This window comes from Entelurus aequoreus, linkage group LG06 (assembly GCF_033978785.1).
Source record: "Entelurus aequoreus isolate RoL-2023_Sb linkage group LG06, RoL_Eaeq_v1.1, whole genome shotgun sequence".
Classification (NCBI taxonomy): Eukaryota; Metazoa; Chordata; class Actinopteri; order Syngnathiformes; family Syngnathidae; genus Entelurus; species Entelurus aequoreus.
Window position 1 is genome coordinate 82,143,217 of NC_084736.1, and position 16,334 is coordinate 82,159,550.

Below are 16,334 nucleotides of genomic sequence, written 5' to 3' on the forward strand. Positions count from 1 at the left end.
TGGTGTGATCGGGGGAACCTGTCAATGACCCTTCTCTCTGGCATCGGGTCATTACTGTGGAACACAGCAAAGGCGAGGTCTGGGTTGGTGAAGGTGTTCCATCTGGAGGAGTAGAAGCTTGGTGGCTCTTTGGGGTCAAACAGGAGATGGGCGTTGGCATTGGAGGCCCAATCGCTCAGCGTCTCCCCATCCGGTGTTGTGTGGGAGTATCCCCAGTCGGTGTGCTGGCAGTTAAAATCCCCGGCGTAGATGGCGGGTGCCGGGGTAGTTGGGAGGGCCGATGTGGACAGTACAGATGGTGGGGGCTTGTACACGTTCACAACCGTTGTTGTCTGTATCCTCGTGGACATCCACTCGAGACTAGCGCCTGGAGGGGATTGGCCTGTGGCTGTCCAGCTGAGGTCAGACCTGACAAAGGTGGCCATCCCGTGCTGCCTGCTGAGGATGGAGCCGGCGAGGTGGAACCCGGGCAACCTGAGAAAGTCTGCTTTTCCACAGTGCGTCTCCTGAAGGAGGACGGCCGCGACTTCATGGGAGTCGGCGAGGTGGCGTATGATGTCCAGTTTGGCGGTGGTGAGGCCCTCGACATTTAGCTGGAGCACTGTCAGGCCCTGGCGCTCGATGGTCGGGATGGCTGCCCGCCCTGACATGGGCTTGCGTCCCTCCGGCCTCTTGCGCCCTGATCTGACAGCTTGACGATTGGTTGGCGACATTCGTTTCATGAGCTGGTGTTGCACCATATCTCATTACTTGCAGGGGAGGCCGCGTGGAGGCTGTCGTCTTCTCCCCCATAGATGAGTTAACTCGATAAATTGGACAGCCCTTTTAATAGCATATCTCCTAAAAAATAAATAAATCACTTTATATATACTGTAGTAGGCCACATAGCATAACATTATCTCTCTATGGGTCTAATAAGCTTGAGGTACTTTTATAGGCTGTATCTCTTGCAACTACAACGCAGTAAACCCCGAACACTACAAATAGTGCAATGGTTCATTGTAAAACCTTACAACGGAAATAAAAGTGAAACTATCAACAAGGCGCAGCAATGAGCACCAGAATTGTTCTTGACTTTTGTTACCTGACATAGGATAGGATAGGATAGGATAGGTCTTTATTGTCATTGCACAAGTACAACAAAACTTTGTTTTCAGCACAAACCCGTTCAAGATGAGACAAACAAACAGTGTACAGGGTTACAGAACAGGAACGCTGATGGGTCGCCACAAGGCGCCCCGTAAAAGATGGGAATGAGGTAAAACGCTGGGGAAGGGTGAGTAAAAAAAATACAATCTAGACTGGGCTCCTAAGGGGAGTGGGAAAAAAACCTCCATAGCAAAGCACATATACATATTACAACGTACATCTCCAGATATCTAGCAACAGAGGGGAGGGAGTGCGGGGCCATGGTTGCAGGCCGCAGCTCTCAGGCGCTGCCCATCCTTCCATCACCCCTATAGGATAGAATAGGATAGGTCTTTATTGTCATTGCACAAGTACAACGAAACTATGTTTTCAGCACAAACCCGTTCAAGATGAGACAAACAAACAGTGTACAGGGTTACAGAACAGGAACGCTGATGGGTCACCACAAGGCGCCCTGTAAAAGGTGGGAAAACGGTAAAACGCTGGGGAAGGATGAGTAAAAAAAATACAATCTAGACTGGGCTCCGAAGGGGGCCCAGTCTGGAGTGGGAAAAAAACCTCCATAGCAAAGCACATATACATATTACAACGTATATATATATATATATATATATATATATATATATATATATATATATATATATATATATATATATATATATATATATATATATATATATATATATATATATATATACATATATATATATATATATATATATATATATATATATATATATATATATATATATATATATATATATATATATATATATATATATATATATACATATATACACAAAAACCTCCATAGCAAAGCACATATACATATTACAACGTATATATATATATGTATATATATATATATATATATATATATATATATATATATATATATATATATATATATATATATATATATATATATATATGTATATATACATATATATATATATATATATATATATATATATATATATATATATATATATATATATATATATATATATATATATATAAAATCTCCTGAGGATTGAGGAAAACCCCTCATGAAACAGGCCTGTAGAGATGAAATAGTCCTGTGATTCCCACACATTCTTATATATATATATATATATATATATATATATATATATATATATATATATATATATATATATATATATATATATATATATATATATATATATATATATATATATATATATATATATATATATATATATATATATATATAAAACAAATAAAATTAAATAAAAAAATAAAAAAATATTAAATTAAAAAATAATAATTAAGTTAGCGTGTGTGGAAACGAGCTATTAAAGAAATGTTACAAAAATAGCCCACCACCATTTTCGTTTTGTAAAAGTAGCTTTTAGAAGAAGGCTGGACACCCTTAGTGAATAAAATCCAAATCCGTTCCAAAAGGTCAGCTGTGGACCAACCCCTGTGAAAACCCACAATAAATAATGTACATCCAATTAATCCTTTCCAGACACCAAAAACATATTAACACAAAACACATTTTATAGACAAATATGATTGTCAGGTTCAAACACTGATGACATCTATTAAACAAGACAAGAGGCAAAGAATCCAACAGAGACAGAATTAAATTTGGACTCAATATTCAGGAGAAACATGGCTCTCTGTACAATCTTCAACCACGCTCTGCCCAAAGATTGTACTCCTCCTTCTTTATTTGACTTTCTCCCCCCACCTGACCACAGCTGCTTCCAGAGGGAAGTGGGTCGTAAACAGCGTTGCCTTTGGTTACCGAACAGTTCAGTCGTAAAATAGTTCAAAGAGAGTTCCATAAAATAGTTCAAAAAGAGTTTGTCTGGAAGTTGAGCAGATCCTGCCATCTGTCCGCTTAGAAGTCACAGTGGAGTTTTACGAGCCTTTTTCCTCTCGGTAGGCCTCAAAGACAGCCCTTTGTCTTCTTGTCTTATTCTTCTCTTCTTTGATACTTTACATTAGTTTTGGATGATACCACAAATTTAGGTATCGATCCGATACCAAGTAATTGCAAGATCATACTTTGGTCATATTTAAAGTCCAGGGACGTATTTTCTGAGTTTATAAACATAATATAAATTTAAAAAAAATCATAGTACCTACTCAGTGGCCTACTGGTTAGAGTGTCCGCCCTGAGATCAGTAGGTCGTCAGTTCAAACCCTGGCTGAGTCATACCAAAGACTATAAAAATGGGAGCCATTACCTCCCTGCTTGGCACTCAGCATCAAGGGTTGGAATTGGGGGATAAATCACGAAAAATGATTCCGGGCGCGGCCACTGCTGCTGCTCACTGCTCCTCTCACCTCCCAGGGGGTGAACAAGGGTGATGGGTCAAATGCAGAGAATGATTTCGCCACACCTAGTGTGTGTGTGTGACAATCATTGGTACTTTTAACTTTAGTATCGACTAGATACGCTCCTGTACTTGGTATCATTACAGTGGATGTTAGGTTTAAGGGCCGCGAATACGATTAATTATTATTGCAGTACTAGATACGCTCCTGTACTTGGTATCATTACAGTGGATGTTAGGTTTAAGGGGCGGGAATACGATTCATTATTATTGCAGTACTAGATACGCTCCTGTACTTGGTATCATTACAGTGGATGTTAGGTTTAAGGGCCGCGAATACGATTCATTATTATTGCAGTACTAGATACGCTCCTGTACTTGGTATCATTACAGTGGATGTTAGGTTTAAGGGGCGGGAATAGGATTCATTATTATTGCAGTACTAGATACGCTCCTGTACTTGGTATCATTACAGTGGATGTTAGGTTTAAGGGGCGGGAATACGATTCATTATTATTGCAATACTAGATACGCTCCTGTACTTGGTATCATTACAGTGGATGTTAGGTTTAAGGGGCGGGAATACGATTCATTATTATTGCAGTACTAGATACGCTCCTGTACTTGGTATCATTACAGTGGATGTTAGGTTTAAGGGGCGGGAATACGATTCATTATTATTGCAGTACTAGATACGCTCCTGTACTTGGTATCATTACAGTGGATGTTAGGTTTAAGGGGCGGGAATATGATTCATTATTATTGCAGTACTAGATACGCTCCTGTACTTGGTATCATTACAGTGGATGTTAGGTTTAAGGGCCGCGAATACGATTCATTATTATTGCAGTACTAGATACGCTCCTGTACTTGGTATCATTACAGTGGATGTTAGGTTTAAGGGGCGGGAATATGATTCATTATTATTGCAGTACTAGATACGCTCCTGTACTTGGTATCATTACAGTGGATGTTAGGTTTAAGGGCCGCGAATACGATTAATTATTATTGCAGTACTAGATACGCTCCTGTACTTGGTATCATTACAGTGGATGTTAGGTTTAAGGGTCGCGAATACGATTCATTATTATTGCAGTACTAGATACGCTCCTGTACTTGGTATCATTACAGTGGATGTTAGGTTTAAGGGGCGGGAATACGATTCATTATTGTTGCAGTACTAGATACGCTCCTGTACTTGGTATCATTACAGTGGATGTTAGGTTTAAGGGGCGGGAATACGATTCATTATTATTGCAGTACTAGATACGCTCCTGTACTTGGTATCATTACAGTGGATGTTAGGTTTAAGGGGCGGGAATAGGATTCATTATTATTGCAGTACTAGATACGCTCCTGTACTTGGTATCATTACAGTGGATGTTAGGTTTAAGGGCCGCGAATACGATTCATTATTATTGCAGTACTAGATACGCTCCTGTACTTGGTATCATTACAGTGGATGTTAGGTTTAAGGGCCGCGAATACGATTCATTATTATTGCAGTACTAGATACGCTCCTGTACTTGGTATCATTACAGTGGATGTTAGGTTTAAGGGCCGCGAATATGATTCATTATTATTGCAGTACTAGATACGCTCCTGTACTTGGTATCATTACAGTGGATGTTAGGTTTAAGGGCCGCGAATACTAGATACGCTCCTGTACTTGGTATCATTACAGTGGATGTTAGGTTTAAGGGCCGCGAATACGATTCATTATTATTGCAGTACTAGATACACTCCTGTACTTGGTATCATTACAGTGGATGTTAGGTTTAAGGGCCGCGAATACGATTCATTATTATTGCAGTACTAGATACGCTCCTGTACTTGGTATCATTACAGTGGATGTTAGGTTTAAGGGCCGCGAATATGATTCATTATTATTGCAGTACTAGATACGCTCCTGTACTTGGTATCATTACAGTGGATGTTAGGTTTAAGGGCCGCGAATACTAGATACGCTCCTGTACTTGGTATCATTACAGTGGATGTTAGGTTTAAGGGCCGCGAATATGATTCATTATTATTGCAGTACTAGATACGCTCCTGTACTTGGTATCATTACAGTGGATGTTAGGTTTAAGGGCCGCGAATACTAGATACGCTCCTGTACTTGGTATCATTACAGTGGATGTTAGGTTTAAGGGCCGCGAATACTAGATACGCTCCTGTACTTGGTATCATTACAGTGGATGTTAGGTTTAAGGGCCGCGAATACGATTCATTATTATTGCAGTACTAGATACGCTCCTGTACTTGGTATCATTACAGTGGATGTTAGATTTAAGGGGCGGGAATATGATTCATTATTATTGCAGTACTATACCAAGTATACACACGTACACGCCTATGAAATATCAATGTTGTGTTTGTGTCCCACCCACAGGTACCTGGGGATCACGCGGCCTCTCACCTACCCGGCCCGGCAGAACGGTCAGCTGATGGCAAAGATGATCATGGGGGTGTGGCTGGCGTCGGCGTCCATCACTCTCCCCCCTTTCTGCGGCTGGGCCAAGAACGTCCACACCGCCGGCGTGTGCCTCATCAGCCAAGACTTTGGCTACACCATCTACTCCACGGCCATGGCCTTCTACATCCCCATGCTGGTCATGCTGGTCATGTACTACAAAATCTTCCGGGCGGCCCGCAAGAGCGGCGCCAAGCACCGCTTCACTGACCTTCCCCGCCGCGAGCGCCTGGAAACGGTGGCTAACGAGGCGCTGCGGATGCAGGGCCTGAAGCCTCCCGGTGTGGCGGAGGAGTGCGCGGCTTTGTCCCGACTGCTGAACCGTGAACGGAGAAACATCTCCATTTTCAAACGGGAGCAGAAAGCGGCGACGACACTGGGGGTGATCGTGGGGGTCTTTGCTGTGTGCTGGCTGCCATTCTTCATCCTGTCCACGGCCAGGCCCTTTATCTGTGGGGTGGAGTGCAGCTGCGTGCCCATCTGGCTGGAGCGCACACTGCTCTGGTTGGGGTACGCCAACTCCCTCATGAACCCCTTCATCTACGCCTTCTTCAACCGAGACCTGCGCTCCACGTACCGCGACCTTCTCCGCTGCCGATATCGGAACATCAACCGCCGTCTGTCGGCCGTGGGCGTGCACGAAGCCCTGAAGGTCTAGAGAACGCCGGCGTGGTGGCCCCCGCACTCCTGGATTGTTGCAGATCAGAAAGACTCTGACGGAACGGGAGTCACGGTTGGACGCTCGCCGAGTACTTCGGAGTGAGAGATAGACACTCGGTTAGGCTATTTTTGGAAAGAAAAAAAGATTGTCGGGTGGTGTCGTGTCTCGCCGTCTAACACGGAGATGAAGACAATTGAAGCCAAACAATTGATGTGTATTATAAAAGTGTATGTTCGACATTTGAGCACAATGCATACGAGGACCATTCTGCTGAGTCGGTGCTGTTGTGCAATGCAGAATAGAAGTTTACATTTGAAAAGATACTGGAATAAAATTGCATTGTCTCCCAGCTTACTAAAATTGGATTTTGCCATGGAAACGTTTATATATTTTACAATTTTTTTTGTGTACAAATTTGTGTCCTTTTTCTCAACTATTCTTTAATAATAATAAAAAAACAACAATTGTTAGGCCTTGGCGAGAATGAGGACTCGGGTGCAGAAGGGGGACGATTGACACAGGCTTTAATTGAACAGTTTTCTTTGCAATCTCTTTGGACATAGTGATTAAAACAAAGTGGCTACAAAATCTATCTTTGATACGTTAGAGCAGGGGTCCCCAAACTACGGCCCGCGGGCCGGATACGGCCCCCCGGCGTCGAAAATCCAGCCCGCGGGAAGTCCCAAGTTAAAAACAAATATATATATATTTTTTTGTATTATTATTTTTTTTTAAAATTTGTCCTTACTAGTCCATTTTCTAGCGTCTCCTAGCCACTCAGGCAAATCATATTGTCTAAAAATGCATTTTACCATCAATAACATGACATGCAGCAAGTGCGCTCTTTAAGTCAATTAGTGCGCGAGAAATATATATGTATGAATACATATATATATATATATTTTATTTTATTTTAATTTATTTTTTATTTATATATATATATATATATATATATATATATATATATATATATATATATATATATATAGTGTATAGTGTATATATATATATATATATATATATATATATATATATATATATATATATACACTATACACTATATATATATATATATATATATATATATATATATATATATATATATATATATATATATATATATATATATATATATATATATATATATATATATATATATATACACTACCGTTCAAAAGTTTGGGGTCACATTGAAATGTCCTTATTTTTGAAGGAAAAGCACTGTACTTTTCAATGAAGATAACTTTAAACTAGTCTTAACTTTAAAGAAATACACTCTATACATTGCTAATGTGGTAAATGACTATTCTAGCTGCAAGTGTCTGCTTTTTGGTGCAATATCTACATAGGTGTATAGAGGCCCATTTCCAGCAACTATCACTCCAGTGTTCTAATGGTACAATGTGTTTGCTCATTGGCTCAGAAGGCTAATTGATGATTAGAAAACCCTTGTGCAATCATGTTCACACATCTGAAAACACTTTAGCTCGTTACAGAAGCTACAAAACTGACCTTCCTTTGAGCAGATTGAGTTTCTGGAGCATCACATTTGTGGGGTCAATTAAACGCTCAAAATGGCCGGAAAAAGAGAACTTTCATCTGAAACTCGACAGTCTATTCTTGTGCTTAGAAATGAAGGCTATTCCACAAAATTGTTTGGGTGACCCCAAACTTTTGAACGGTAGTGTATATATATATATATATATATGTGAGTACCTCGAAGGTAGAAAAGCGCTATACAAGTACAACCCATTTATCATTATATATATATATATATATATATATATTTATTTATATATATATATATATATATATATATATATATATATATATATATATATATATATATATATATATATATATATATATATATATATATATATATATATATATATATATATATATATATATATATATATATATTTATATACCCTCCACAGGTGCATTAACAAAGTATTGAGCAAAGGCTGAACATTTACGTAGATATGATTTTTTAATTTTTTTTTAATAGAATTTGGAAATTTAAAACATTTTATTTTTCACATTGTCCTTATGGGGTATTATCTTTAGAAATTTGAGGACAAAAATAAATGTATTCCATTTTGGAATGAGGCTTTAACATAACCAAATGTGGAAAAAGTGAAGTTTTCCGGATGCACCGTATTGTTTTGTTATGTTGTGGGATTGTGCATTTATTGTGAGAGAGTTCCAGCTGGCAAATGGCACCGATTCAATAGGAGGGCTCATTTATTTCTTATGCTAAACATATCTTTGTGTTTTTTTACTGTGCACTTAAGTATCAACTGCATCAGTTTATGTACAAGTCAAAGTTTCAAAGTGGTCCTGTCACCAAAAAACCCGGTTAATGTTTCACAAATGTGATTGATAGTTATGGGTTGCAATGTGGGTCAAACCTGTGAAATCCTCCGTTCTTGTTTTGACAAAGAAGAAGAAAAAAACGGTTTGTAGCCTGAAACCGATTCTCCCCACATGGTTGTTTTTTTTTTTTAGAATTGAAATAGTAAACGATACCATAGCTGTTTCCGTAAGTGTTCCATGTTTCCCACACTTGACTGAGTTATTTTCACTGCTGTTATTTTGTCACACCACAGGCGGCTCGCTAACCTTGATGATACAGCAAGGGAACTTTTAGAAAGAAGAGAATATGTCTCAGAAACTGCTTTCCTGAACAAGAATCTTCGTCGTTTTTTGTTGTTTTTTGCAAACGAGATTTGATCACTGGTGTCACAGGCCGTCCGTCAAACGGTGTGCGGACTCTACCTCGACTTTTGACAATACCGCACATTTCCTCCAAACTTATGAGACTCTTATCTGACATTTTTTTTTGGTAATCAGCAGCTCTTTTCCAATCATTGTCAAGTGGATATTACAACTGCTCTGTGATTTCAACACTCAGTGGCATCTCCTTTGTAAATAAAGAACCCCCCTGGTCATGATGTAGCTGTGGTCTTGGATCATCCTCGCATTTTTATTTCTCATCTTCAAAGTGCAGAAAATCCATAAAGGCCGATTCCTTTGTTGTTATCCTGATACCAGCTTGTCCTTGACTTCGTTTATTTACACCGTGGAACTTGCTTATCTTGACACCTACCCGAAATTGAAACCAAACATCTTTATTGCTTGCACGTTCACTTGCGACTTCTGCCAGCTATATAAAAGGAAAATGGGCCATCCATCCATGCATCCATCTTCTTCCGCTTATCCGAGGTCAGCCTAAGCAGGGAAGCCCAGACTTTCCTCTCCCAAGCCACTTAGTCCAGCTCTTCCCGGGGGATCCCGAGGCGTTCCCAGGCCAGCCGGGACACATAGTCTTCCCAACGTGTCCTGGGTCTTCCCCGTGGCCTCCTACCGGTCGGACGTGCCCTAAACACCTCCCTAGGGAGGCGTTCGGGTGGCATCCTGACCAGATGCCCGAACCACCTCATCTGGCTGTGAGGTTCAAACACTGATGACATCTATTAATCAGACAAGAAGAGTTCCACAGTCAACAACACTAAGGCCGCCTCTAAAAGGAGTGGTCACATATATTATGCAAAGCAGGTCCAGGACGCACAATACGTGACGGAATGTGCTGGGGGCCATGTGATTTCGCCTTGTCCCCGCTTCGTCTGCGTGTTGTCATCTTATCTTTGTTGAGGTCCTTGAAGTCTCTGCTTCGTCTGCGTGCTGTCATCTTATCTTCGTTGAGGTCGTTGAAGTCCTTGGCTGTTAGCGGGCTAAAACAAAGATAACATCTACGGCTGAGGCCACCCCTCAGACAAGAAATCTTTGTCCTTGCACAGATTAGAAAAGTCCAACTTGAGCACAATAGCTAAATAACTAAAGCAACGGACTTTAAGCATACTAAAGTTAGTGTGATAATATATACATAATTATTCTCCCCAGCCACTTCGTCCAGCTCTTCCCGGGGGTTCCCGAGGCGTTCCCAGGCCAGCCGGGAGACATAGTCTTCCCAACGTGTCCTGGGTCTTCCCCGTGGCCTCCTACCAGTCGGACGTACCCTAAACACCTCCCTAGGGAGGCGTTTGGGTGGCATCCTGACTAGAAGCCCGAACCACCTCATCTGGCTCCTCTCAATGTGGAGGAGCAGCGGCTTTACTTTGAGTTCCTCCCGGATGGCAGAGCTTCTCACCCTATCTCTAAGGGAGAGACCCGCCACCCAGCGGAGGAAACTCATTTCGGCCGCTTGTACTCGTGATCTTGTCCTTTCGGTCATAACCCAAAGCTCATCAATCAATCATCAATCAATGTTTATTTATATAGCCCTAAATCACAAGTGTCTCAAAGGGCTGCACAAGCCACAGCGACATCCTCGGTACAGAGCCCACATACGGGCAAGGAAAAACTCACCCCAGTGGGACGTCAATGTGAATGACTATGAGAAACCTTGGAGAGGACCGCATATGTGGGTAACCCCCCCCTCTAGGGGAGACAGAAAGCAATGGATGTCGAGTGGGTTTGACATAATATTGTGAAAGTCCAGTCCACAGTGGATCCAACACATCAGCGAGAGTCCAGTCTATAGTGGGGCCAGCAGGAAACCATCCCGAGCGGAGACGGGTCAGCAGCGTAGAGATGTCCCCAACCGATGCACAGGTTAGCGGTCCACCCCGGGTCCCGACTCTGGACAGCCAGCACTTCATCCGTGGCCACCGGACCTGTGCGACTCCCTCTCCATAAGGGAGAGGGGAGCAGATCAGAAAAGAAAAGAAAAGAAACGGCAGATCAACTGGTCTAAAAAGGGAGTCTATTTAAATGCTAGAGTATACAAATGAGTTTTAAGATGGGACTTAAATGCTTCTACTGAGGTAGCATCTCTAACTTTCACTGGGAGGGCATTCCATAGTATTGGAGACCATAGGTGAGGATGGGAACGTAGATCGAGCGGTAAATTGAGAGCTTTGCCTTCCGGCTCAGCTCCTTCTTCACTACAACGGATCGATACAGCGTCCGCATTACTGAAGACGCCGCACCGATCCGCCTGTCCATCTCACCATCCACTCTTCCCTCACTGGTGAACAAGACTCCGAGGTACTTGAACTCCTCCACTTGGGGAAAGATCTCCTCCCCAACCCTGAGATGGCACTCCAGCCTTTTCCGGGCGAGAACCATGGACTCAGACTTGGAGGTGCTGATTCTCATCCCAGTCGCTTCACACTCGGCTGCGAACCCATCCAGTGAGAGCTGAAGATCCTGGCCAGATGAAGCCATCAGGACCACATCATCTGCAAAAAGCAGAGACCTAATCCTGCAGCCACCAAACCGGATCCCCTCAACGCCCTGACTGCGCCTAGAAATTCTGTCCATACAAATCGGTGTCACCGATTCTGTTCAAAATGGGCGATAATAAAGGATTTTTTAAACCATTTGTAAATATTTGTATTTAGATCCCTTTGTTATATGACGGCAATATTGAGTATGATTCCGATATGGGATTCAGAGGTTGGGCTATAGGGGCCAGTGGCGTTTGCCTACTAAATAACCCCAGCCCCGAGTTAGAAGAAGAGTTGCTGAGACACATTTTGTTGTGAGGTATTCACGGTGGAAGAGGGGTTAGTGCGTCTGCCGCACAATACGAAGGTCCTGGGTTCGATCCTGCGCTCTGGATCTTTCTGTGTGGAGTTTGCATGTTCTCCCCGTGACTGCGTGGGTTCCCTCCGGGTACTCCGGCTTCCTCCCACTTCCAAAGACATGCACCTGGGGATAGGCTGATTGGCAACACTAAAATTGGCCCTATATATGTTTAAGAGTTATTTCTCTATTCATAGCCATGTTTGAGCAGCTAGTACTTTTTTGTATATTCTACCAGTCTCTCTTTGTCTTCAGATTGTCTGTTTAACGTCTTAACCCTTGGAATGTGAAATACAACACCCACTCTTTCCTTATCAGTGTTGCGAGGGGGAGAGATGGGGGTTTTCTTCGTGTGCAAAGGAGTTGGCTTTTCCGTTGGAATGCCAGATCAACTAGAGCAGCCAATATGAATGTATTGGTTAAGTTGACCTCCTAAAGCTTTAGTGAAACTTGAAAATATTCCAATTCTGTCTTGATGGTCCTTTTTACTCAACATATATGTCATTGAAAGAACTTGGGATTGACCAGTAACTTAGATTCCCTTGGAGGAAGAGCTGGTCGACGCAACAATTGCCAAAAGTATTTTGCCAAATGATGAGAATCAGGTGTCCTAATCACGGTGTGAAAAATCAAGCACTAAGGCACGGAGACTGTTTCTACAAACATCTGTGAAAGAATGGGCCGCTCTCAGTGATTTCCAGCGTGGTTGAGGGTCCCCACATCTGCGGTCCCTTCCAAGGTTTCTCATTGTCATCACATTGGGTTGAGTTTTTTCTTGCCCTGATGTGGGATCTGAACCGAGGATGTCGTTGTGGCTCGTGCAGCCCTTTGAGACACTCGGGATTTAGGGCTATATAAGTAAACATTGATTGATTGATTGAAATTGTAATTTTTTAAAAAGTATTTTTACTAACCTATTGTGGGGTGGCGTGGCCGGCAGACCGACAGCAAGGCAAGGCCCGCCGACTCCAAGATGGCGGCGAGGAGGCGTGGCCGGCGGGCCAGCAACGAGGCGGGGCGCGCCGGGATCGACGCCGTGATAAATGTCAGGTGCGTGGATCGCCCATCAGGGCACAATTATATAATCTCCTCTCAATGAATAAAAGGGCGGCAGTCGAGAACGACGAGGCAGAAGGAGTTGGAGAGCCAGTAGCACAAGCAGCGCGGAAGGGATACAGAGGCAGACGAAGACGACGCGGCAGGCTGAAAAGCGTACCGACGAGCGAGCAGGGAAAAGGAGCTGAAAAGCGACCCGACGAGACTGAGTATTGTTGAAAAATAAACAAAGTCAAACTGCTCGACGTCATGTCTGTCCTTGGTGGTCCGTGGAACCCGGACGACAGCGGAAGACTGTCACACCCATGTATCGAGATTCCTATCGGATCACCATTTATGGTAGAGATACACACCTCTAATGTCCTCCATAGAATATTTTAACACACGTTGACACAAACAGAAGTTTTTAAAGAAATGAGCCCGCTAAATCACAAATTATCTTTTGAGAAAAGCGGTCGACAATATAAATTGACTGGGACTCGATGAGTTTTTCCACGGAAACGGGTCAGCAACATAAGCAAGTTCCACTGTATCATTACAAAGTTCATTTTAGTTCCACACTCTACTGCTGAAACACATTTGAAGCCCTTATGTACACAATAGTTAACCGAAAATGTTGGTTTTTTGCATCTAAATATTTGTTTCCTAGTCTGCGGGACGACTATTTGCTGGTTTCTTGATGAAACTGTACTGTAGACAGCGAGAGGAATGTGGTATGACATGTGTTGTACTTTCAGCCGTGCAGGAGTGCAGTTCAAAAACTCTGACAAGAGGATAGAAACCACTTGACCTCAATAAATGTCTTCGGAGTAATCCTGCTTGATTCGTACATGTTCAGAGTGAGGATGATGAAGGGAGAATCACACCAAGAAACCATTGAAGCAAAAGAGCATCGCGGCTTATTTTTGAGCTCAACGCATTCGTCTGCAACCTGAGTTGATTGTACGGTCTCGGGTTCGATCTTGGTCGGTGTACTCAAATGTGGGCAAGAAGCAGCATAAATACGACGATACATATTGTGTGCAAGAACTCACTTGGCTCCAATCCTGCAGTTTCGTTCTGACTACAGAGGCGGTTCAAAATCACTGACTAACACCCCACAATAGCAACATAAAACATGTTTTATAGACAATAAATAACGAATTCAGACTCAAAAACAGAGGTCTCCATTTTCCTTGTTTTGAGTAAATCAATGTTTTTTGTAGAGCTTTTCATAAAACAGCCATCGGGCTGACGTGGGTCGCAAATGAGTTGTTTCTAACAACCATCAATCAATCAATGGTTATTTATATAGCCCTAAATCACGAGTGTCTCAAAGGGCTGCACAAGCCACAACGACATCCTCGGTTCAGATCCCACATCAGGGCAAGGAAAAACTCACAACCCAGTGGGACGTCAATGAGAGTCCATAGTGGATCTAACATAATAGTGTGAGAGTCCAGTCCATAGTGGATCTAACATAATAGTGAGAGTCCAGTCCATAGTGGATCTAACATAATAGTGTGAGAGTCCAGTCCATAGTGGATCTAACATAATAGTGAGAGTCCAGTCCATAGTGGATCTAACATAATAGTGAGAGAGTCCAGTCCATAGTGGATCTAACATAATATTGTGAGAGTCCAGTCCATAGTGGATCTAACATAATAGTGAGAGTCCAGTCCATAGTGGATCTAACATAATAGTGTGAGAGTCCAGTCCATAGTGGATCTAACATAATAGTGTGAGAGTCCAGTCCATAGTGGATCTAACATAATAGTGAGAGTCCAGTCCATAGTGGATCTAACATAATAGTGTGAGAGTCCAGTCCATAGTGGATCTAACATAATAGTGTGAGAGTCCAGTCCATAGTGGATCTAACATAATAGTGAGAGTCCAGTCCATAGTGGATCTAACACAATAGTGTGAGAGTCCAGTCCATAGTGGATCTAACATAATAGTGTGAGAGTCCAGTCCATAGTGGATCTAACATAATAGTGTGAGAGTCCAGTCCATAGTGGATCCAACATACTAGTGAGAGTCCAGTCCTAAGTGGATTTAACATAATATTGTGAGAGTCCAGTCCATAGTGGGGCCAGCAGGAGACTATCCCGAGCGAAGACGGGTCAGCAGTGCAGAGATGTCCCCAACTGATGCACAGGCGAGCGGTCCACCCATGGTCCCGACTCTGGACAGCCAGCACTTCATCCATGGCCACCGGACCAGAGCAGAAAATAAAATAAACGGCAGATCAACTGGTCTAAAAGGGGGGTCTATTTAAAGGCTAGTGTATACAAATGAGTTTTAAGATGGGACTTAAATGCTTCTACTGAGGTAGCATCTCTAACTGTTACTGCTAGAACATTCCATAGTACTGGAGCCCCAATAGAAAACGCTCTACAGCCCGCAGACTTTTTTTGGTCTCTGGGAATCACTAATTCTTTGAACACAGATTTCTTGCCGGGACATACCATAATGATAGTCTCAATTTGAAAAATGCTTGTTTATTACAATTTTGCAGCAACTACTGATAATTCCAAACAATGTCTCTTTGGTAAATGTTAGAATCATTACATATAAGTTATCACACAACTTTTATGCTTAAAGGCCGTTGCTATAGTTATTATCTATTGTGCTCAGGTTGTACTTTTCTATCTGTGCAAAGGCACGCACCTTGTTATCTTCCACTGCAAGTTGCCTCGCAGCAGCAGTTTCTGTTTCCAGACCCTGCCTGCTAAACAGCCGAGGACGGACTTCAAGTACCTCAACGAAGATAAGACGACAGCACGCGCATAAAGCAGAGACCAGGCGAAATCACAAGGCCACCCAAACGGGGAAGACCCAGGACACGTTGGGAAGACTATGTCTCCCGGCTGGCCTGGGAACGCCTCGGGATCTCCTGGGAGGAGCTGGACGAAGTGGCTGGGGAGAGGTAAGTCTGGGCTTCTCTGTTTAGGCTGACCTCAGATAAGCGGAAGAAGATGGATGGATGGATGTTAAAAATGTACATAAATTAACAAGTGGGAATTTGAAAAACTAAATTCTGCTTAGCCAGCAGTGGCCCTGAGCCTTCCTTTTTCTTTCGGACTTAAAAGAGACATAGTCCTCCGATGTA

General features: G+C 42.4%; 1 protein-coding gene across 1 annotated transcript; it reads left to right on the top strand.

Annotated features, from left to right (window-relative positions):
* Window positions 1-905: 905 nt before the first annotated feature.
* On the top strand, window positions 906-7,192 carry htr7c (5-hydroxytryptamine (serotonin) receptor 7c). The gene is made up of 2 exons (XM_062051813.1): window positions 906-925; window positions 5,854-7,192. The coding sequence occupies exons 1-2, from the start codon at window positions 906-908 to the stop codon at window positions 6,590-6,592; spliced, it is 759 nt and encodes a 252-aa protein (XP_061907797.1). The 3' UTR covers window positions 6,593-7,192.
* The last annotated feature ends 9,142 nt before the right edge of the window (window positions 7,193-16,334 follow it).

What these genes read in the sequence shown, in the direction of transcription:
- htr7c (XM_062051813.1), top strand. Translation starts at nt 906, where the DNA reads ATGGGTCTAATAAGCTTGAG. An exon ending in ATGGGTCTAATAAGCTTGAG is followed by an intron (nt 926 to 5,853) that starts GTACTTTTATAG and finishes TCCCACCCACAG; the next exon opens with GTACCTGGGGATCACGCGGC.